General features: G+C 44.4%; 3 protein-coding genes and 1 non-coding gene across 4 annotated transcripts; all 4 read right to left on the bottom strand.

The window, feature by feature from the left end:
• Window positions 1–343: 343 nt before the first annotated feature.
• On the bottom strand, window positions 344–3,668 carry LOC4334733 (MICOS complex subunit MIC10). Its single transcript, XM_015772571.3, has 3 exons — window positions 3,292–3,668; window positions 1,615–1,760; window positions 344–760 (listed from the first exon to the last, which is right to left on the bottom strand). The coding sequence occupies exons 1-3, from the start codon at window positions 3,509–3,511 to the stop codon at window positions 746–748; spliced, it is 381 nt and encodes a 126-aa protein (XP_015628057.1). The 5' UTR covers window positions 3,512–3,668; the 3' UTR covers window positions 344–745.
• A 1,549-nt stretch (window positions 3,669–5,217) lies between these two features.
• TRNAS-CGA (transfer RNA serine (anticodon CGA)) lies at window positions 5,218–5,299 on the bottom strand. The gene has a single exon. It is a non-coding gene; the product is annotated as a tRNA-Ser (tRNA).
• A 140-nt stretch (window positions 5,300–5,439) lies between these two features.
• Window positions 5,440–9,815, bottom strand: LOC4334735 (wall-associated receptor kinase-like 8). The gene is made up of 5 exons (XM_015777821.3): window positions 9,592–9,815; window positions 7,872–9,109; window positions 7,259–7,765; window positions 6,903–7,046; window positions 5,440–6,792 (listed from the first exon to the last, which is right to left on the bottom strand). The coding sequence occupies exons 2-5, from the start codon at window positions 8,878–8,880 to the stop codon at window positions 5,537–5,539; spliced, it is 2,916 nt and encodes a 971-aa protein (XP_015633307.1). The 5' UTR covers window positions 8,881–9,109; window positions 9,592–9,815; the 3' UTR covers window positions 5,440–5,536.
• A 12,866-nt stretch (window positions 9,816–22,681) lies between these two features.
• On the bottom strand, window positions 22,682–23,077 carry LOC107276862 (NAC domain-containing protein 72). The gene has a single exon (XM_015774193.2). The coding sequence runs from the start codon at window positions 23,075–23,077 to the stop codon at window positions 22,682–22,684; it is 396 nt and encodes a 131-aa protein (XP_015629679.2).
• Between the last annotated feature and the right edge of the window lie 1,532 nt (window positions 23,078–24,609).

A 24,609-nucleotide genomic window follows, 5' to 3' on the forward strand; every position in this document is an offset into this window, starting at 1 on the left:
AAAAGGGTTGCAGTCATCTTGTACTCCCTCCGTCCCTTAATATAAAGGATTTTAACATTTTGCTTACACTATTTGATCATTCGTCTTATTAAAAAAATTTAGAATTATTATTTATTTTATTTGTGATTTACTTTATTATCCAAAGTTCTTTAAACACAACTTTTCATTTTTTATATTTGCACAAAGTTTTTGAATAAGATGAGTTGTCAAACAGTACAGGCAAAATATCAAAATCCCTTGTATTAAGGACCGGAGGATGGAGGGAGTATAATCTTAACGCCCGTTCTCGATGAGACCACCGGCCAAATTTCAGATCCACACGAAATGTACTCACGGGGAAACGTGCAAAGTGAACGTTAAAATCATTTTTGCATGGAAAAGTTTACACTCGATTTTGTTCAGAAATTGGACTTGCTCAGGATTGGAAACAAACCAATCATCAAAAGGGGGACAGTAACAAAGTATATACTAATGTGCACGCTGCAACAAGTTCGCATGATGAACATATTATTTGCCAGTCACAAAACCATCATTTGAGGTACGCAGCCATGGCCCATGGGTCATCCGACCACAATTGGAATAGTTTTGCATAGTGTAAAGGAAAATCAGCAGGCTCTTGCTAACTTTGAGGCGATACTTAAAGAGTAGACCAGAATTGGCGATATCAGACAAGATGATGAGATAGCTAGTTCAACAACACTCCAAAAAACCTCCATCAAGATGGACCGATCCAACCAAACAGCGTTTACTTGTCTTCCCCCTGATTAAATATAGAAGATAAGGAAATTAATGAACATTCAAAATGATAATTTTGAATTAGATACGTTAAAAGATAATCACCAATGTCATTTCACAATGAACAAAACTTGCTACACGCATCCTGTAAGTACTAGATTCATGACAGCCATTATAACTTCTGCAGAGGGTTTTCAATACTTTCACTTCACCCAAAAGGACACCAACACAACATTTTTCCCATGGACTGTTGAAAATCAGTGGCTTCAACAAACGATAACTCTATCCTTCCACACACCTGAGAGTGTTTTCAAAAACAATCTAATCCCAAACTGACCAAAACATGACTGCCATGAGATCATCTATACAAATTTTGACAAATGCTGAATTAAGAAAAAATCCCAGATATAGAAAAGGGGGGCTTGCTATGGAAACACAAGGAGTGGCCTAAACGTGTTTGGAAGTTGGTAAATTACTACCAACCACATGAAACGTGTGCTCTATTTTTTGTTTGATCACTGTCAGCATGTACCTAATTCCTAGCCTTTGGACAATCGCTGATAGTAAGAAGCTCAACCCATGCATTCATAAATATGCAACAAGCAGTAGCAAACATGTAGTGCCTGCTATGTGTTATAAAGTTAAAGTGGCAAATAAATTTCACCAATAACCTATTCTGGTCTAATATTAAGTACATTTCTTTTCCAGAAACACCAAGAGTTGATAACTGTACCACATACAACCAGGATAAAAATATGGTGAGGTCAAGTAAAAGCTAAAAAAGAACAGTAAAAGGATGCAGTTGATTTACTGATGGTAAAGTTTGACTAGTCAACAAACAGATATATATAAGTTCAGGGAAAATGAGAAAACACTTACTTCAGAATGAGCAGAAGGAACGGTCGAAACTTTGGGTGACCACTTTGGAGGAGCACCATTGAATAAGTATGAACATTCAGTGTACGCAGCTCCTATCCCCACACCAGCTCCGAGCGCAACTGATGCCCAGCGAGTAGTTGGGCTACCTGTATAAAATAATACTGGTCAAAATATGGTGGTGTTCTTTTCTCCTGAAAATGAAGATGGAGATGAAGTTTTTTACGCAAAACGAGGTGGTATTAACATATGATTGATTGAGCTTTAATTATTACAAACTTGAAAAATAGATTAATATGATATTTTAGAGCAACTTTCATATAGAAAGTTTTCGCACGAAACACACCGTTTAACAGTTTAAAAAGCGTGCCACGAAAATCTTAATCTTCATCCAACTCTTGTTGGAGAAAAGAACTAAATTTATTAGTACTTTAATGAATGTCTATTCACTGGTATTTTAAGGCAGAACTACTCCCTTTGCATTTTTTTTGGACATATGCCATTTCTAACAAATTCAGGATAAAATATGATGAATAGTAATTCAAGAAGGTTCAAAGAGAACGTATTGTTAGTTGTATTGTCAAGATGGTAAATTGTCATAGCTAAAGTACTCAAGATGTAAAAGGAGATCTCAGCAAACGTGTTCCATTGTTTAAAGAGTATCTGGATGTCAAATCCGTGCTGAATGCAAGAAAAAATTAAAAAAAAAAGATACAGGAAAACTTAATAACTAATAATGACTTCAGAATAGATATCATGTGAAGCCCTTCATATTTGAGATTGAGCATTTGAGGTTCACCTAGGAAAAGATCCTAAACATGCATGCTATAATGTGTGCTCATCACCATTAGGAAAAAATAACTGGAGAGACATCAAGCTAAAATGCTAAGTGTTGATCACATAAAGCACAGTCAACACTCCAAGATTAAGGATTAGTACCAGACCACAAATCATACAAAACCTCAGCACTTGGCACACAAAAGTTACTACGATTGATCCCCCTAAGGAGGACCACCAGTTCACCACTGATCACATTTCAAACATATTCTAGGCAGTATGAGAACTAATACTATCAATGGCTAAACATGAATTAGAAGGGATCTAAACCGTGACGTGCTGAAAACCAATACCATTTAACAAAAACTTCTCGTAAACAAGCTACCACACATGGAAGCTGCCCATACGAAAGAAACACAATGTTGTAATAAATGTTCACCAAAGCCTTACAAGCAATCCAGGCATAGCCCCCACAATGAAACAAGGATATCGATACGTGATTCAGGCATCCTCACATTCTGCTTGTTTGTACTTATTTCGCTCTCAATGTCATACAGTAAACTAAGACCAAGGAATTTTCATCTGCACATGTCAAATCCCAGAATCATTGTGGCACACAAAAAACTCATCCACGCTAAATGCGACACCTAATCACATGATATTGCATGAAAAAAAATTACTCGGAATATAAAGCAACCAGTTCCTACATAACGTGCATTATACTTGGATGTAACCCTAATTAGCCAATCCCTCATCAGAGTAGGCCGATCGGAACGGTAAAACGAGAGCAACGGCGCCAACCCTAGGCCAATGCCGGAACAACGAGCGCGCCGCAACCAGATCTCACGAAATCGCACGCAATGGGAAGGCAAGGGCGAGTTTGGGAGGGGGGAAACTCCTTACGGAAGAGGAGGAGGCCCGCGAAGGTGCCACCCAGGGTGGAGTAGGCGACGCGGCGGATGGAGATGTCGAGGCAGGCGTCCCACTTGGCGTCCAGGTCGTACCGCGGCGGGATCCCCGACTTGGTGGGCGGAGATGACGGCGGCGGCGGCGGGGCCGGGGTGGGCGCGGGCGCTGGGGCCGGAGCCGCGGCCGGGGCGGCGTTCTCGGGCGACTCCGCCATGGGGGGAGGGGAGGAGGGTTTCGCGAGACGGAGGTGGGGGAGGAAGGAGAGGAGACGCGAACGGCGGAGGAGGAGAGGAAGGTGGGGGAAGAAGCGGAGAAGGGTTGGTCGCCTCCCCTCGCCTCGCCGCAGCGCTTTGGTTGGAATGAGATGGGCCGACCGAGAGAGTAGGCCGGGCCGGCCTTACTTCTGCGCCCCCCCCCCCCCCCCCCCCCGTTTTTTTTTTTTTTTACGAAAAACCAGCAGGAGATGCTCCTATTGAAATGCATTGTCAATAAAAGATATTTACAATCCCAAAAAGTTCTAAGAGGGAGAAAAGAAAAGAAAATAGAACTTAAAAGAACAAATTACAGATTATCTAGCCATGATTTCCAGGGTGGTCTGTCCTGAGCTCTAACCCTATGCAAAAGTAGGGTAAAATCTTTACGGAAAAGAGATTTCTAGGAATTGAAAGTGGGTGTTATGTTGTTGAAAATATAATCATTTCTTCTTCTCCAGATGTTCCACAATACTATCGCAACAACCTCAATGAAAAAGACTTGGGAAAAATTCCTTTTTGCTTCAATGAACATAGGCATGAAACTTAGATTTGATTGCCATTGGATTCCACAATAGTTCCAGTTTACTATTTCACAAGTAAATATAAGGGTCTATTTGAGGAGCTTTAGATTCTGAGAAGCAGCTGTTTGGTAGCCAGCTTCTGAGAATCTGGAAAAGCTCTGAAACCCAGTTTCTCCAGCTTCTGGCTTCTTAGTTCATTTTTCAGAATCTGTAACTACAGATTCTCAGAAGCTGTGGACTGTTTGGGGCAGCTTCTAGCAGAAGCAGCTTTTGGGAAAAGCTGTAGCTGAGAGAAGCTCCCCCAAACAGGGCCTAAATATAGCCACATGGGCGCGGATCTAAAACGAAATGTAGAGGGGTACCACTTGTTTAATATACTCTACTTTAAATCGAATTTAAGCTGACATGGGTGCCTAAGTTTGTATTTAGGGGGTGCACACATGGTTAAAATGAGTAAGGTATAGCTAAAAAATTTCTTGACTGGGTTCCTGGGCACCCCCCCTGAGATACTCTACCTCCACCCTTGGCCACATACTCCGTATTTATTTTAGTCCTACCAGTGAATTATTTTTCTGGTTACAAATGCACATTTATTGTACAGTATAACCTCTGTTTTTTTAATAGATGATGCCATTAACTTGTTGTAACATGTTGTCACACGTTTGGCTATTCGTCTTATTAAAAAAATCACGTATTATAATTTATTTGGTTGTTAGTTGTTTTATCACTTAAATTATTTTAAGCATGAAATTTGAATGAGATGAATGGTCAAATATGTGTTTAGAAGTCAACGGCGATATCTATTTAAAAAAAACTAAGGAAGTATATGTTTAATGGGTTCAGATGACGTCTACCTGCATGGATTGAGTAATATAAACGGTGCTCATAAGCACTTTAGCAATGACTAACAAATGGCAGCATTTTGTTGTAGGCTGAGAGGCACTGTACCACTAACTAACTATGTGCACTAACATTAGATTATAAAAATGTTATTAAAGGTCTTAACAAAATGTCTATAGATTGCACGATCAAGAAAGAGACGCAGCTGAAAAAAAAAAGTGAATGAACAAATAAGGGGAAAAATAGACACGGCTGGAAGGGAAAATAAAAAATGTACAACAAAAGAAAGCACAAAAAAAAAAAAGCGTCGACAGCAGGATTCGAACCTGCGCAGGCAAAGCCCAACAGATTTCGAGTCTGTCTCCTTAACCACTCGGACATATCGACCTATCGTGCTGTTGCTGCTGTGGTTTCAAATTTTACTTAGATTTTTTCTTGCTGGGTCAACACACACAAATGCATACAGAGAAAACGTTGATAGAGCTGTTGCAACTAACCACTCCACAAAAATAGATAGAGCTGCTGCATACAGAGAAATCGATTGGTCTGTGCCATTCATTTTGTACAGTCTACAAAAATAAGCGAAAAATAAATAAATCATTACAAGGGTCGAAACAAATACAATCAGCGAGGAAACTGTGAAGAGTACATCATCTCTCTCTCCATGGTATAGCACCTAGAGACAACCTGAGATTCTGGATTAGCAACAAGGCCCATTTCAACATTCTTGGTGCTGTTCAGGGAAGTACATTTGTACTTCGGAGTTAATAACGGCTTTATTTCGCTGCTCCTTTGTAAGTCTTCCTTGTATGCCCTTGATCTTGCAGCTCTTAGGAGTTGCAGTCTTATCTCCACTTCTTTCATTTTAGGTCTCTTTGCTCCTTTAGTCTTTAAGCACATCTCTGCAACTGAGGCCATTTCATCAATCTCTCTATGGCTAGCTTCCTCTACAACTTGAGAATCCAGTATATCCATTGTTGTTTTATCTCTTAGGCTTTGAAGAAAACAGTGGCACAAATTTTTCTGTTCACCAAGACAGTTGAGAAAAATTGGCTTCTTCCTTGTTAGGAGTTCAACAAGTATCACACCGAAACTATAAACATCACTCTTCTCGGTTAATTGGCTTGTATAGAAATATTCTGGATCTAAGTACCCAAATGTCCCCTGTACTATTGTAACTACGCGAGTTTGATCAATGGAAATGGACCTAGAAGCACCGAAATCTGAAACCTTAGTAGTGAAGGTACCATCCAAGAGTATATTAGTTGATTTCACATCTCTATGGAAGATTGGCATTGCAGCAGAGGAATGGAGATAAGCAAGTGCCCCTGCAGCCTCTAGAGCAATCCTCATTCGATCATCCCATGTCAACAAACAATTGGTGCTCAGATCACCATGAAGAAGACCATGAAGTGTGCCATTAGAAATGAATTCATACACTAGAAGAGGCACCTCAGATTCAAGGCAACAACCAAAAAGTTTCACCACATTACGATGAATAATCTGGGAAAGGATGGCAACCTCATTAACAAATTGGTCAATCTCACTCTGCTCCACAATTTTGGACCTCTTTATGGCAACCACTCGTTGATCGGATAAAATCCCCTTGTAAACAGTACCATGGCCTCCATATCCAAGGATACGTGTTGGGTCAAAGTTGTTGGTTGCTTTCTCTAAATCTTCCAAAGAAAATATTCTTGTGTTAGGAGTAACATTGTTACTGGATGAGATCAGCTGCTCCAAGAGAAGGCCTTTGTTTTTTCGGAAGTATGCCCTTCGAATTTTCTTCCGAGTGCTTCTCTTCCACCTTTTGAATAATATAGCTGCAATTAATGTAAGAGCTAGAACTCCAAAACCACTGCTAATCCCAATGGCAAGTCCTACAGGAGTAATTGCAGCAATTGAAAAGTTATTCTTTGAGGGGTTTGATAACATTTTCAACAATTGGAGTGCATGCATACAGCAAACAATAAATAAAAACCTGACATACCCAAAACAATATTTTGCCTCTTATTGGAAGTGCACTGCCTTCTTACTCGATCATAAGACATACCATGAGGACAACAACTATAGCTTCCTTTAAAGTTATAACATGTCCCATTACAATAGTTTGGTATAGAGCATTCATCAATATCTGCAAACAGAAAACTAAAAATGTGAACTTTAATATATCAAACTCTTGATGGCTCCTATATGCTTTTGTTTTCAATTAAATGCACATTAACTACAACTTCCACACTATGAAAATCATTGGATAACATATCACTCTCTTCAGATATTCCATATCTCCATGCTCCTGCCACATACAAGAAAATCGAATGCACTAGATACATTAGGAATGTGTACCTGTACATCCATTTTGGACATAAGGATTTCCTTCAAATCCAAGAGAGCACTTGCAACGATAACCAATATATAGCTTCCCATGTGTAACATCAAGACACTCGCTGTTTGTGCTAACACATGCATATGCACTTTTGCTTTTTGCATCTTCACACGTCAAATTGGTCACAGACCACTTCCAAACACCATACTCTTCAGATAAATCAGACTTTTCCAAACCATAAATTAATTGTTGGCCAAAATATCCAGAACCACCATAGTATACTGATAAATACTTTGTGTTGGCATCTTCAAATTCTGAAAGCTTGTTAACATAAAGGAGTCCTTCATCTAATGATATATTTGTCACTTCATATTTTGCAGGTGGTCTTCCAATAAGAGTGCGATTTGATGCACAACTCAGTTGAAATCTCCTCTTAGCAAAACAGCCTGGCTCAAGCCCAAACGGGAAAGGAATATTTGTGCTACCACATGATCTAGAACAATTCTTTTTCGGGGTAGGGTTAAACTCTGTTCCAGTTAAGAAACATATATGACCACAAAAAATATGTAGTGAATTAACAATCAATAAAGAAAGGAACATCTGTTCAGAGAGGAGCTAGAGTTGCGTAGGTACCTTGTTTGCAATCATCAAGAAGGTAGGGATTGCCATCATCAGAATTTCCTGGGCAAGCACAAGAATAACCTCCATTTGCCACATCTATGCAATTGTTACTGCCACAGGCAAATTGTGTCTTATTATCCAACCGAGCTGTTGGACAATTTGGTTCATCTGCGATGACAGTCGAGAGGTATGCCATGGAAGCACCAATGGTGCTTGCATTTATCTTATTGGACAGGAGATCCGCAATGCTAAAAATGTAAGGACGGAAGGTTAAGAAAGCCTTGATGGTGATATTGTTGAAGGGCTGCGGTATTGTCTCGTTACTCTTAACAATGGTCACTCTAAAACCTCGAAATAACACCGGGAATGTGACAGTGCAGCAACCCATGCCATTGCAAATCCCTCCTTCGGTTGCCATGTGCATTTCCTCCATGGAGGCACACTTGATCGTGCAATGACCCACAAGGTTACCAGTATCTGGATGGAACAGGTAAACCCCGATCCCACAACCGAGGAACGCCAAGTAATTGTAGGTCTCAACGTTGAGATTCCTCCCAGGAGAGTCCCATGACAAGTTGTAGGTGTCAACTCCATGAATCATGGGGATAGTGTACATGATAGAGGCAAGGACAGTTCCTGAAGGATAGAGGCTAATCACCTGAGTCATAGTGTTTCCCAAGAAGAGCTTCAAAGGTTTGCTGGTGGTGTCGCAAGTAAGCTCAAAGCCCTGCCGAAAGCAACCAGGCCCGATACCATAAGGATACCAGATGTTCACTTCTCCACATGTTTTGGGGCAGGGAGCAAGACTAGCAGCAGTGGGAGGAGGTGCTCCAGATGCCACCAACATGACAGTGGATGCTATGATCGATAGCAAAACCAGCTGCATGCTAGCTATTATAGTTTCTTTTGTTGAACCCATAAGATGGGAAACAAGAAGGTACCCAATATTATATAGTATACATCCTCTGAGAGGAATGGAAATGTGGATAACCAATATCGACCAGAGCAGAAGTTCTCCCATTCATTAAAAGAAGGAAAAGAAAACAATTTCTGCAACCTTGCCGGGTCAACCAAGCTAGCCATGGGGGAATTTGCAGATGATCTTGGGATGCTTTTAAGACTCTTCGCCACTCTCTTGACGACATGTAAGACTTGTGGTGGAGACAAATTTCCTTTCTTTTTGGTTGAACATATTGTAGTCCACCAGAACGAAACACATCATCATGTACAACTAAAGTTATGTTTGACTTCTGTTGCAGTATGAGACAAGAGTTAGTCTCTGTGTGAGCAGGTAGAAGATCTGTTTGAATCTAATGCCCAATTGTGACAACGACTACCAAATCCAACTCTGGTCAATGCAGTATCAAAGCTGTCTAGTGTGTACATGCTGTGTGGATTTATGAACATACTAACTTGCAAAAGAAGGCGTTGATCAATGGAACCACATCACTACATAAGCATACAAAAGGTCTAAAACTAAAAGGACAGTTGGTTTTAAGGATATCCGTACGGAGGTCACAGTAAACCAAATCCTAGGGAAATTCATGTTGCCTATCCATCTAGAGCGCTGGAAAATACCATCCAATTCCATAGCAAGACTCTCCCTACTCTTCCATGCAATTGCACATGAGACAATTAGAGATTAAAAAAAAAAGACAAGCACTTCGGTTGGAACTGAACTACTGAAGAAATTCCTACGATGGCGAACTCAAATATAAGGGAGAGGATATGCCTTGGAATTTGGGGGAGAAACAGAAACCGTAGGTTGTTGTTGCTGCTGCTGCTGCCATGGAAGCACGCCAACAGCGACAGGCAGCCGCTCGCCGTCGTCGCCGCGCGCCATCCCCCGCCTCGCGGTCGCGGATGCCTCGGCGCCGGCGGCCCCTCGCCGCCCGCCGCCGCCGCGGTCTCGCGACCCCAACGACGGCGACGAGCGAGATAGGTACACACCGTCACAGGGCTTTCTGTGAGATGAGCCCACTACACGTTACGGAATTGGCCCATCATGAACCCGGATCACCGAAAATAGGGCCGATACGGATCTAGGTGGGCCGACACGGCCCAATATAAGGTGGGCTCATCATGATGAACACCGAGAAAGCCAGCGTGCATGCATGTGAGCATGTAGGACATCTGAAGCGAAGAAAAACATTCGTATTATAATTTCTTACAGCAGCAAAAAAAGAGAATTACATCAGACTTTACAGAAAAGTATCGATTCAACTCTCTTCATTAATTACAGATCGATCGAGGAAACAAGCAACGCATATGCATAACCTCTGCTTCAATTCGATCAAAAAGAAAAAAAAAACACTCCGAACCTCTGATGAAGATGAATTTCATTAGTTCACTTCACAAAAGGGCACTACATCATCACGCTTTACAGAAAGAATCAATTCAACTCTTCTCATCAAATTACAGATCGATCGATCGAGCAATGCATATCTTCATGCAGCTCAGTGTCTATTCACGGATCAAACAAATACCTAATCCATGAATCTCTCTAACTAAACCTACTTCGATCGGATTCGATCGAAAGAACTACACTACTAGTGCTAGAGGAACAGCCGCTGACAATAGAGATCAATCAAGAACTCGTCGAGCCAAGAATGTCGTCGAGCGTTTCTCCGGCAGCCAGGCGCGTGAAGACCTCGCCATCCATGCAAGGTCCGTTCGCCGTCTGGATGAACTCGTCTCCGCCGCCGCCGCCGCCGTCGACAAGCTCCGTCGTCGGAGCCCACGGCAAAGGCTCGTCGTTCAACAGATACCTCATGTATTGTTCCGTGGCGGCCGTGCTGAACGTGCTCTCCAGGTTCTCGTCCATCGGCGCCGACAGCAGCGCGTCCAGGTCCAACTCCGGCAGGAGCTCCGATGACTGCTCGTCGTGCTCGCTCCCGGCCTCCTCTTGCCGCGGCCGCGCGCTGGGCGGCGGCGCCTCCGGGTGATCCACGCCGTCGTCCGCCTTCCTCTTGGAGCCGGAGCACTTTGCCGCCGCCGTGCGCGCCTCCGCGCAGACCGCGCGCGGCGAGCGGTAGACCTTGCAGAGCACCTGCTTGTCTGCTCCGTCAGTGGCGTCGTCGTCGAGGCCGTACTCGGTCATGCACCACCCAAGCCTCGTGAAGCTGCGTGCCGACCCCGACGACGACGACGACTCGTAGACGCCATACACTACGCCAGATCCTCACACCTCTGTCGGGATACCTGTGACGGGCAAACGATTTGGTCACTAGTGACCATTACCTCTGACGGGTCAGTCGAGATAACGTCACCGGTGAGCCATCCGGCCGCGGACCGTCACAGGTATCCCCTCACCTGTGACGGGCCGAAAGGAAAACCCGTCAGAGGTATACCAGTGACGAGTTTTGCTTCCAACCCGTCACTGGTATCCCCTCACCTGTGACGGGCCGATACATTAGAAGCCGTCAGAGGTGATGGGCCGCCACCTGTGACGGCTTTCATTTCTGGCCCGTCACAGGTGAGCGGATACCAGTGACGGGCCGTTGAATAGAAGCCCGTCAAAGGTATGAGCAATACCTTTGACGGGCTTTTTTTATCTAACCCGTTTGAGGTGTGTTGGGTCTATAAATACCCCCAAACTGCCAACTGCTTTCCATCCCGACCATTGTACTGTTCACAAATCGGTTGGGAGGGCAAGGGGGGCGATTTTTTGCTAAAATTCAAGGTAAAAAACACATTATTCTCCATTCATTCTCAATATATCGATCATCATTTATTTTTCTTCGTATGTTGTTGATTTCAGATGGATCGTAGATGGATGTACTATGCGCATCGTTCGTCTACCGAGTATAGAGAGGGGGTCACTGAATTTGTCACATTTGCGGATAATGACAGAAAAAGTAGGATGAGCATGCACATGTTGTGCCCATGTAGGGACTGTAAGAATGAACAGATGATCGAAGACAAGGATGAAGTGCATGCTCATTTGATAATGAATGGATTCATGAAGAAATATACCTGCTGGACCAAGCATGGAGAGCAAGAGGTGCCTGATGTCGCAGCTGAAGAAGTGTTGGATCAGGATGTAGAGAACACCGCCGCAGCTCGAGAAGGCATGTTCGTACCTTCTCCTTTAGGTGGAGAGACCATAGATTTGGACACTCAATGTCTATCTACAATGTTGCATGACATTGAAGACGCAGAGGACAACGACAGAGATTATGAGAAGTTTAGTAAGTTGGTGGAAGATTGCCAGATGCCGTTGTATGATGGATGCAAGTCGAAGCACAGCAAGTTGTCATGCGTGTTGGAACTCATGAAGCTTAAGGCTAGTAATGGCTGGTCGGACAAGAGTTTTACAGAACTCCTTGAGCTGTTAAAGGATCTGTTGCCAGAGGGGAACAATTTACCTCAGACGACATATGAAGCGAAGCAAGTATTATGTCCGTTGGGCCTGGAGGTCAGAAGAATTCATGCATGTCCGAACGACTGCATTTTGTATTACAAGGAATACGCTGACTTGGATGTCTGCCCTATCTGTGGGACATCAAGATACAAACGAGCAAAGAGTGAAGGTGAAGGAAGTAAGTCAAAGAGGGGAGGCCCAGTAAAGGTGGTGTGGTATCTCCCAATTGCGGAGCGCATGAAGAGAATGTTTGCGAACAAGGAACAAGCTAAGCTTGTGCGCTGGCATGCCGAAGAACGGAAAGTCGATACTATGCTGAGGCACCCAGCAGATTCAGTACAGTGGAGGACAATCGATAGGATTTACCAGGAATTCTCAGATGACCCAAGAAACATGCGTTTCGCAATGTGTACGGACGGCATTAATCCTTTTGGTGATTTGAGCAGTCGTCACAGTACATGGCCAGTTCTGCTTGTTAACTATAACCTTCCTCCCTGGTTGTGTTTCAAAAGAAAGTACATTATGCTTGCCATGCTCATTCAAGGACCGAGACAACCTGGCAACGATATCGATGTGTTCCTTGAACCGATAATCGATGACTTCGAAAGGCTATGGAATGAGGGCACACGAACATGGGACGCATATGCACAAGAGTATTTCAACCTCCATGCGATGCTGTTTTGTACCATCAACGATTATCCGGCCCTTGGCAACCTTTCTGGCCAAACTGTGAAAGGGAAATGGGCGTGTTCGGAGTGTATGAAGGAAACAAGAAGCAAATGGTTGAAGCATTCACACAAGACGGTCTACATGGGTCACAGGAGATTTCTCCCAAGGTATCACCCGTATAGGAATATGAGAAAGAATTTCAATGGACACAGAGATACAGCCGGACCCCCGACAGAGCTAACAGGGACAGAGGTGCACAACTTAGTGATGGGAATAACCAACGAGTTTGGAAAAAAGAGGAAAGTTGGAAAGCGAAAAGAGAAGAGCACATCGAAGGAAAAAACAGAGGAGCATGTGGAAAAACAAAAGACAAAAGAGAGGAGCATGTGGAAAAAAAAGTCAATATTTTGGAGACTACCATACTGGAAGGATCTTGAAGTTCGCCACTGCATAGATTTGATGCATGTCGAGAAGAATGTATGCGAGAGTTTAATGGGATTACTGCTTAACCCAGGTACTACAAAGGATGGTCTCAACGCCCGACGAGATCTGGAAGATATGGGTGTTCGGTCGGAGCTACATCCCATAACCACGGAATCCGGCAGGGTTTACCTTCCTCCAGCCTGCTACACTCTCTCGAAAGAAGAGAAGATTGATTTGCTAACATGTTTGAGTGGTATAAAGGTTCCATCTGGTTACTCATCAAGAATCAGTAGGCTCGTTTCACTGCAAGATCTTAAGTTGGTTGGAATGAAGTCGCATGATTGCCACGTTCTTATCACACAGCTGTTGCCCGTTGCAATAAGGAATATTTTGCCTCCTAAGGTGCGACACACGATCCAGCGGTTGTGTTCCTTCTTCCATGCAATCGGCCAGAAGATCATTGATCCCGAGGGACTAGATGAACTACAGGCAGAACTTGTGAGAACCCTATGTCATCTTGAGATGTACTTTCCTCCAACTTTCTTTGACATAATGGAACATCTTCCGGTGCACCTTGTGAGGCAAACAAAGTGCTGTGGTCCAGCATTCATGACGCAGATGTATCCTTGCGAAAGGTACCTGGGGATCCTTAAGGGTTATGTACGGAACCGTTCACACCCCGAGGGGAGTATCATCGAGAGTTACACCACCGAAGAGGCCATCGAATTTTGTGTGGACTACATGTCAGAAACATCTTCAATTGGATTACCACGATCTCATCACGAAGGGAGGCTTGACGGTGTTGGTACTGTTGGAAGAAAGACTATTAGGTTGGATCGGAAGGTGTACGATAAAGCTCATTTCACGGTACTACAGCATATGACTGAGGTGGTGCCGTACGTTGACGAACACCTTGCAGTTATCCGACAAGAGAACCCAGGCCGATCAGAGAGTTGGGTCAGGAATAAGGACATGTCTTCTTTCAACGAGTGGCTGAAGAACCGAATTGCCAGGTTGCAGAACTTGTCTAGTGAAACACTTCAGTGGTTGTCACAGGGTCCTGAATGGAGTGCCACCACCTGGCAAGGATATGACATAAATGGATACACCTTTCACACGGTAAAGCAAGACAGCAAATGCACAGTGCAGAACAGTGGGTTACGCATCGAGGCTGCTAGTGACGGTGGTCGTCGTGATCAATACTATGGTAAAGTTGAGCAAATATTGGAGCTAGATTACTTGAAGTTCAAAGTCCCGTTGTTTCGTTGTCGATGGGTCGATCTTCGCAATGTAAAAGTTGACAATGAAGGTTTCACCACTGTCAACTTGGCTAACAACGCGTATAAGGATGAACCGTTCGTTCTCGCCAAACAAGTTGTTCAAGTGTTCTACATAGTTGACCCGTGTAACAAGAAACTACATGTTGTTCGTGAAGGGAAAAGGAGAATTGTTGGATTGGACAACATTGCAGACGAGGATGATTACAACCAGCACGTCCACGGCATAGGTCAAGAAATACCTCTAGAAGAGGAGGAAGAAGAAGATGAAGTTCAATATGCACGTGTCGACCATGAGGAAGGATTATTTTTGTAATTTATGTACGTAGTTTATGTCTACATGTCTGTTATCTGTATGACTCTAATATGTTCGCAATGATCAATAGTATATTGCTTATGAAATAGTCAAATAAAATAATTAAGTGAAGCACCCACTAGAAGTGAAATAAAATAATTAAGCAAGTATAAGCATTGGAAATAAAATAATTAAAGTAGTATAATAATGAAGTGCAATTACTACTGTTAGTGAAATAAAATAATTAAGTATAAAAAAATATGTAGTGTATGTGAAAATATGTTAAGGAAAATAAAAGAACTAAGTGAAATAAAATAAAATAAAATTGCTCTAGGCAAACTCACATGTGACGGGCTCTATCTGTAGGGCCGTCACAGGTGACCTCACCTGTGACGGCCCAGAGTGTTGGGCCCGTCACAGGTGGTCTTACCTGTGACGGCTCCACGGTTGGCGCCCGTCACAGGTGACCTCACCTGTGACGGCCACATAGTTGGCGCCCGTCACAGGTGAGTTTGACTAGGGTTGACCTAGGGTTGGACATCTTCTAGATCGATCCAGATCCGGCACCCACTCTCACTCACTCACTCTCTCGACCGCCGCCTCGCCTCTCTCTCTCTCGATCCAGACCCTCCTCGCCGCCGCCTCGACCTCTCCACCGCCCTCCTCGCCGCCGTCCTCTCTGCCGCCATCTCCGCCCTCTCCGCCGCCCTCGCCGCCTCCTTCTCCACCGCCGCCTCCTCACTCACTCTCTCGACCGCCGCCGTCCTCTCCACCGCCATCTCCACCGTCGCCGCCTCAACCTCTCCTCCGCCCTCTCCGCCGCCATCTCCGCTGCCCTCTCTGCCGCCATCTCCGCCGTCCTCTCCACCGCCATCTCCACCGTCGCCGCCTCAACCTCTCCTCCTCCCTCTCCGCCGCCATCTCCGCTGCCCTCTCTGCCGCCATCTCCGCCCTCTCCGCCGCCGCCTCCACCGCCGCCCTCGCCGCCGGTCGTCCTCTCCGCCGTCCGTCCATCGACTTCCCCGACCTCCCCGACCCTGACCTCCCCGACGCCGGGATCCCCGACCACCGCCGGTCGTCCTCTCCGCCGCCGCCACCAGGATCCAGGACGACTACGGCCTGCGCCGCCGTCTCCAAGTACGCCGCTTCTCCAAGTATGCCGTCACCCTCCCCCATTCCTCCTTTTTTCCGATGGATGAATTGCATTGTTTAGATGAATGAAATGTGATTTGTTGTTTCGATTATTGGTGCTGCTGTATAGATGAATTAAATGTGATTTGTTGTCTGTGGATGTTTTGGATGAATGTAGGGGCTAGATTTTATATACATGATTTTGGTGCAGTGAATCTTAGCATCAATAGAGGATCTTAGCATGAATTTTGCTGCAGTGGATGTTCTTTTCTTTATGGATAAGAACAGATTATCTACACTTATTGATTTATATACCCTTGTTGTCTATGAATAGTTGAATTGTTGTTTATATACATGATTTATATACCCCTGCTGTTGCTGCCACATAAATTATTGTGGGCTGTTTTATTATCTACACTTGCCCCTTGCTGTCTATGTTTGCCCATGCTGCTGCCTATGGTTGCAACTGTTAGTTAAAACTTGAATGTGTAGCTAGTTTGCAACTTGGATGTGGATTTAAGTGCCATTTGGACATATAACCATTCATGGAGTGTGTACTGCTATATATGTTGTTTTGTTCCCTTTTGCTAGACCTATTGAATTTTGTGGATCATGTTTACATTTAGCTGAAAAAGGATGGATTGATAGATTGGCAATAGTGTTTCTAGCTAGGTAGGGTAGCTAGCTAGAAATAGTTTATTAAGCTAGCTAGTTAAGGGTTATCAAACCATCACAAAATACAAAATGCATGGGGAATTTTGGTGGTTTGGTCAGTGTAGTCCACGGACGGAACCAACCTACACACCAAAATTTTCAATGCATTTTGTTTTCTATAATTCTTTGATAATTAAGGACCTTTATTAGGTGTAGGGTTTGAAATCTAGTTACAAGGGAAGAATTGATAGATTGGCCGCAGATTTAATGTAGTTCCGAGGTTATCAAACCATCACAGAATACAAAATGCATGGGGAATTTTGGTGGATAGGCCAGTGTAGTCCATGGACGGAACCGACCTAGACACCAAAATTCTCCATGCATTTTGTTTTCTGTCATAATTTGATGATTAAGGAGGCTTTGCAGATTATCTAAACTTGTTGATTTATATACCCTTTTTGTCTATGAATAGGTCAATTGTATGAATTGTTGTTTATATACATGATTTATATACCCTTGCTGCTGCTGCCACAATGATTGTGGGCTGTTTTATTATCTAGACTTGCTTGAATTGAATGGATGAATTGCTGTTTACATGAAGTTAGTAGTACTGTCTCCTTTTTTATCTACACCCCTGCTACTGCTGTTATTGTGGGCTACTTGTTAATACACCTGTTCCTTGTTTTATGTTGTTGCTGCCCCTGTGGAGTATCTTTGCCCCTGCTTCTGCTGCCCAATGTGTTCCTTGTTAAATGGCCAGTGATGAATTGCTCAATAAGAACAGATTATCTACACTTGTTCATTTTTTTGCCCCTACACTTGTTCACTTGTTCCTTATTAAATGGCCAGTGTAGAGTGGTTATATACCTCTACACTTGTTCTTTTTTTATGCATAAGAACAGATTTTGTGCACTTGCTCTTTTTTTATGCATAAGAACAGATTTTCTGCACTTGCTCTTTTCTTCTGGATTGATAAGAGGAGTATATCTAGACATGTTGTTTTAGTTAATTTGCCCCTGCTGTTGCTACCCCTGTGGCATATATACTCCTCCTGCTGCTGTTTTATGTCAATCATGCAAATTCTGTACCCTTGCTGCTGCTGTTTTTTAAATTTGCATGATTGATTCAGTGGTTATATACCTCTACACTTGTTCTTTTTTTATGCATAAGAACAGATTTTGTGCACTTGCTCTTTTTTTATGCATAAGAACAGATTTTCTGCACTTGTTCATTTTTTTATCTACAATAATATATGCATGATTTATATACCACTGCTGTTGTTGCCCCTGTACTTCTTGTTAAATGGCCAAGGATGAATTGCTTAATAACATTCTATCTATACCTGTTCTTTTCTTTATGGATAAGAACAGATTATCTACACTTGTTGATTTATATACCCTTGCTGTCTATGTGAATTTCCCTCTGCTGTTGCTGTTTATGTGAATTTCCACCCTGCTGTTGTTGTTTATGTGAATCTCCCCCTGCTGTTGCTGCCCCTGTGGCATATATACCCCTACTGCTGTTATATGGCCCTGCTACTGCTCTTATTGCTGCTATTATATGGCCATGCTGTTGCTACTGCTCTAATTTCCTGTACTTGCTCTTTTCTTTATGGATAAGAACATATGAACTACACTTGTTCTATTTTATGGATAAGAACAGATGAACTACACTTGTTCTATTTTCTTTGGGTTGCTTTTTCCTCCTAGTAGCTGATTTCCTCTTTTTATCCCTTCATGCAAATGATTGTAATTGATGCATATTTCTCAGCAAAACTGAGGCCATATCTTTCATAGTATACCCCGTATTACATTGGATCTAATGCTATTTAGTCTAATGGTAGGAAATTTATAATCTTTTTCGCGAAAGTTAAACCATGTCAACGCCCGGCGCAAACCCGCCCTCCCCAACACCTGCGAGGATCCAGGAAGAAGCAAACCCAGCCACAGAGGCAGTTGCCGAAGGTCATCCCGCGACAACGGCGGTCCAACAACCCAAAATTCATGGTAATTTATAGGATAAATTTTCACCACATGACCACATAAATTTTAGCTAGCACCCCTTAGCAAATATTGCCTTCTGTTTGTGCTGCAGAATTGCCGCAGGAACAACATACGTCGATGTCGGGCGGGACAAGTGCAAGTAGGTCTAGTAGAAATCCGCGGTCACAAAATATATGGCCAACCACAGTGCAAGTTATAAGAGAGGTTGACGCTAGTGGTAGGCCCACGGCGCCCAGGACTGTCATTGGAAGATGGTCTAACTGCTGCGGGCTAGCGGCACGTGAGAACTTCGGGATCCTCCATAAAGATATCGGGAAGGTCACAGAAGCCGAGAAAGAGCGAGCTTGGACGGCAATGGAGAAATGGTTCACATTTCCAGCCGAAGCAAAGGATAGGCTCAAGCGGAAGGCATTCCAAAAGATGGGCAAAGCTTGGATGAATTGGAAGTCAAAGCTCTTCACCGAGTTTGTCAACCCGCCCGGCAATCATACGCCGTTCGATCAATACCCTCAAATAACCGAAGCGGTGTGGGAGGAATTCTGCTCTCTCAAGACCACCCAAGAGTTTAGGGAATCAAGCGAGGCACATCGCGTACTGCAACAGCGGAATGAGCACCCGCATCGGCTGGGCACCGCAGGGTACATCGGCAAGGAGGCAATATGGGCCCAAGAAGATGCAGCCGCTGCAGCAGCGAATGTCCCTGCCCCGTTTTCAGACATCCCTGAACAAAGAGCTCGCAACTGGGCGCGGGCAAGGGGTAAGGTCAACCCGGACGGCTCTGTCACATTTGAGAACAAAAGTGATGCCGTCGTCTATCAGGAACTGGTGAGTTCACTACTTAACCTAACTAATTTCCGTTCGTATAAAGTACAAGTTCGTATAAACGACTATCTTCTTTTCTAGTTGGGCTTGGTTGCTGAACAAGCTTCACAAAGCGAGGTTGAGTCCGCGTCGAAGAGGCGCGAAGATGACATCCTCACAAAGGCGCTCGGAACCAAAGAACATCCTGGCCGAACTCGGAGAATTAGTAGCGATGTGCCCTGGAAGCATGGACTCCCTCAGTACAGCTCCCAATACAGGAAACGGAAAGTCTCCAAGGAAGAGAGGGACGCTCGTTTGAAGGCCGAACTTAAGGTTGAGGTCATTCAAGAACTAGAAGCTAGCATGAATGCAAGGGTGGAAGAAAGGGTTAACAAGGTCCTCGCCGACATGAATATACCCCGAGTCACAACACCTGCTGTGCAACCAACTCCTCGTGTACAACACGACGCGAGTCCGTCACAGCATAGGAGTAGTTGTGCATCCACAGAGGTGCCGGCCCCTGGTCTCCCGATCGCACCACTAGCTGCAGTGGACCACATCGAGGTAATTGTTGTTATCCGATCCATATCTAATAAAAGACATGTACACATTCCAATATTAAATTCAAACTTTCACCTTATGCAGGGCGCAGCACAGTGTGTCCTACTAGCGAGAGTCCATCCAACTTTCGCTCCTGAAGTCGCTGAGGGCATGGCTTTCAAGCCCTCGGTTACAGACAAGGTCCACGGCGCAGACCTGCTAGCTGGGTATGCCAAGGTGTCCATCGATACAGTAAAGGACACCTGGTCAGGCTATCCGCTGCCCGTGCCCCCAAATGATGAAATCATGACTTTGGGCGATGCGCGCAAGACGTTCATACAATGGCCCAAAGAAGACATAGTTGTGAAGATGACTCCTCGTCCAAGTCGACCGACGGAGCTTACACCTCCCAAGTCTAAGCTATCAATTGAGGCTCCCCGTGGACCGGCATTGTCAGTACCTCATTCTCCCGGTGGAGCTGATATGGACTTGGCAGATATAGCTCAAAGCTTGGCTCCAATAAAGACCACAAGAAAGGCCGATAGCTCCCCACCACTTGTCAAGGGCCAGAAGCGTGAACGCGGCAAGGGGAAGGTCGGGGAGTTGGCGCCGGAGCCAAAAAGGGGCAAGGCTGCGACGTCGATGCCGGTGAGCAAATCGGGGAAGGTCGTGAGGGCGCCAGCCCAATTTGAGCTAGGCATGCCATTGGTGGAGGACAATGTGTTAGCTGTGATGGGTATTGCTTGCCGAGAGCTACATAAGCAATACATGGAGCTAAGCAATGCCAAGCGGAAAATGAGGGAGTCATCCATAGTTGGACATCACGACCACCAGCCATTCCTATCATCGCCTGCCTATATAACTATAGGTTTTGATGACCTCTTCGACCTTTTCAGGATCCGGAAGTTAGACACTGGTCTTCTAAAATGCTACTCCTTGTAAGTGCATACCTTCTATACTTGTGATATGACTGGACTATATCTCCTAATTAAATTAGTTCTAATACGTAAATATTTTAAGGTTGTGTTGGATCGAGAGTCGTCGCCATGGTAATCAGGTTGGGTTTCTTGATCCATCCATGGTGAATGAGGTTAATTTACGACAGAGCTTCACTGAGGTGGTTGACTATGTCAACCGGTGTTTATGGGCCCATCAAGACAAGGAGTACATCATGTGCGCACATAACCAAGAGTAAGAGGACAATACCCTTCGTGTATATTGTTTTTGAAGTTAAGGTTCTTAGTACTAACGCTACATAACCACTGCGCAGGCGACATTGGATTCTCCTAGTCATCGTACCTAAGTGGAGTAGGGTTACCTACCTTAACTCCAATAAGTCCAAAGATTATGATTTCAGTGAAATCACCAAGGCCTTAAATATGGCTTGGGGCCTATATGTGGAAAAGGGTGGTAGGCACAAGGAGGGCAAGAACAAACTTTATCATGACACCAAGTTTGCATGCGCACAACAGATCGGAGACCAATGTGGTTTCCACGTGTGCCACAACATGTCAACACTTCTAAGAGAGGTGAAAGATTTCGACCCTGAGGTTGTTGCTAATGGCGAATAAGCTCATTTCAATATCTACATTGCTATTCAAAACGTGCTAATTAACCTCTTATTTATTAAACAGAAAGGTAGAGCTGGCTTCAAGATCTCACCCATCAACCCCCCCCCCCCCCGCTATCAGAGGCGAAGTGTGCGCCTTTATTCTTGCAGAAATAATGAACAAGAAAGGACGTTTTCATGCCAAATAGACTCATGAACTTGGCTAGATAATTTATTGTGATGTAAAAAAGATGTTTTTATAATTTCTGGCGATGTAAAAAATTATGTTTTTATAGAGTGCAATGTAATTTACTTTCATATGTGCAATATTTATGGTACTTTACTAAATTGTCATCACATTTGATCAACTACGATTTATGTTGTACCATTCATCTGTTTTCTCCTTTTTTTTCCCTTATTGACAGGTTGTGGAGGTTCACAACGAACAGAATACAAGAAATTTTGGAAATCATTTGAGGACTTTCATGGGGTATGAATTGTGTGCTATAATAAATTAAATTGTTGCATATGTGATGTTGTAAATTGTTGCTTTGTGATGGATCTGTGATATGTGATGCATCTGTGATGTTGGGCAGTTGGGGAATATGTGATATGGAGGGGGGGTGACTGGCACCTGTGATGTTTCTGTTTTTCAGAGGGCATGGCTAGCAATTCCTGAGGCTAGCCAATATTTATCATTTATTTTTTTTCTGGAATCAACTCATCAGTGACGGTTCGGAAGAAACATCCGTCACAGGTAACCTCACCTGTGACGGACTCGCAAACGTCGGACCGTCACAGGTGACCCACCTGTGACGGGCCTTTACTTTCGGGCCCGTCACAGGTGGGTCACCCTGTGACGGCTACTATATACCGGAGATCATCACCTCTGACGGGCCTTTATTTAGGTGCTCGTCAGAGATGAGACACCTGTGACGGGTCCTAACAAGCCCTAGTCTAGCTTAGACCAACACCTCTGACGGCCTTCTATTAACTTGCCCGTCAGAGGTGGATGTCACCACTGACGGCCGGCCACCCGTCAAAGGTGACTGGACTTACCAGTGACCACTGATCACTGACCAAGCCCAAAACCGTCAAAGGTGAGGGTTTGGGCCCGTCACAGGTGACCTTGACCAGTGTAGTGATAGGAGAACTTCTGGAGGTACCCGACGCGGCGGCCATCGGCGCCGATCACGGCCTTCTTGCCGCCCTCCGACTTCCACACGCTCTCGCCGCCGACCGCGCGCTGCCGCCTCCCGGAGGCCTTGCGCTTGCTGGTGTAGCGCGGGGAGCAGAAGAAGTACCAGACGCTGCCGCTCCCATGGGTTCCCGGCGCCGGTCTGTGCTCGCCGACGAGCTCCGTCGGATCGGCGGAGTAGACGTCGGCGTGGTTGATGAGGCGGTGCTCGAAGGGGATCTTGGCGATCTTGGGGCGGAGGAAGAGGGTGATGAGGCCGTCGTCGGAAGGGCGGAAAGCGTAGCCTGGCTCCAGAGCGATCTCGTCGTCGTCCATGGCGATCGATGAGATGAACTGGATGAGGAGGTGAATCGATCTGGGGAAGGAGAGCTGAGGATGAGGATTGAGGAGTAGGGATCGATGGAACCCCTTTTATCGTCGGCGCAACGCGCGATCGAATCGTAGTCGGAATCCGATCGGGACAAGAAGAACTTTCGCGCGCAAATTAAATAACCGTTTTTTGGCGGGAATCAAACGAGCGGTCGAGATGGGGCGTCAGATTGCAAGATCAACGAACGACGAGCGAGCAAATGCGTCAGACACAGTACACAGTACAGCGAATGCTCTAGCTTCAGGTGTTGAAACTTGTAGACGCACGAGTCTCCTTGTGGACACGCTCACAGCTGCATTTGTATGCAACTCTGACCCATGTGTTCATAGTTAGCTCGATCGATCCGTCTGGAGGACCCATTCGAGGGAGGTCGGGGCATGGTTTAGCGTATCGTTTGGACCGGGGTTATCGTCACCCCGCGGTAGCATGATAACCACGATAATCATCTAAAATCGCACAAAAATCACATCCAAAAATTCGAATTCAAAACTCGGCGGTTTTGCAGTTTCACCGTGATAATCGCACGGTTTATCGCAATAACCACGATATTCGCACGGTTATCGTGGGTTGTGTAGCTGAAATCATATAAATGAAAAATAAATAGGGAAAAAATACGGTTGAATATGTGTAGAAAACTAGAAATTGAGAATAATTGGAAGAATATGTAGGATACTTAAGGCCCAATATTGTCTTCCTTTTTCCAATTTGTAAACCTTTTCAGTTTTGCCTTGAATTTAGCTTACTCTATTTTAAAAAATTTCTTCACCATTGGCAATTACAAATCAAGAACTATATCCATGATTTTTTTTCCGGAATCTTAAATTTGGTCAAAATTCATCCAAACCATATTGCCGGTTTCTCTTACCGTACCCCCGCGGTAAGCGCGATAACCGCGATAATCACGCGATTATCGCGCGATAAGTGAAACCCTGGGTCGGGGATTAAAAATCCGACTCCCTTTCACCTCTTCTCTAATCACGCTATGTATTTTGTTGTCGGCCCATTGAGCCAGGTCGCGTGGCGGTGACTAAATGGACCGAATCAGAGGTCTAGCCATGCAGCATCGCACATTCACATGATGTGCGATGCTGCTTGGATATGCCTATAATTCGGCCTCAAGTCTATCTATGAATAGGTTCACTTTAGGTTCCTTGTCTTAGTTCGATATTCGTCCTCAAATCGTAGAACAAGATACAACACATATCTCAACTCATAAAACCGGTGTATGATATATAGGTCCCATGATTATATAGCAACTGGTTTCATCGGACGTGACAATTGATTAGAGCTATATATGACAATGACCATCCCACCACAATATTTTTTCTCATTCCGAGAAGTGACTATTACCCATTGAAATGGAACCTAACCACAAGAGTGTCCAACATATCCATAACCGAATACATCACCTAGCCTGCATGCACTACAGAACAAAGAATCAATTATCTCCATTTTAAACTCCCTAAATTCAGATCCC

Source organism: Oryza sativa, chromosome 3, assembly GCF_034140825.1.
Source record: "Oryza sativa Japonica Group chromosome 3, ASM3414082v1".
Taxonomy (NCBI): domain Eukaryota; kingdom Viridiplantae; phylum Streptophyta; class Magnoliopsida; order Poales; family Poaceae; genus Oryza; species Oryza sativa.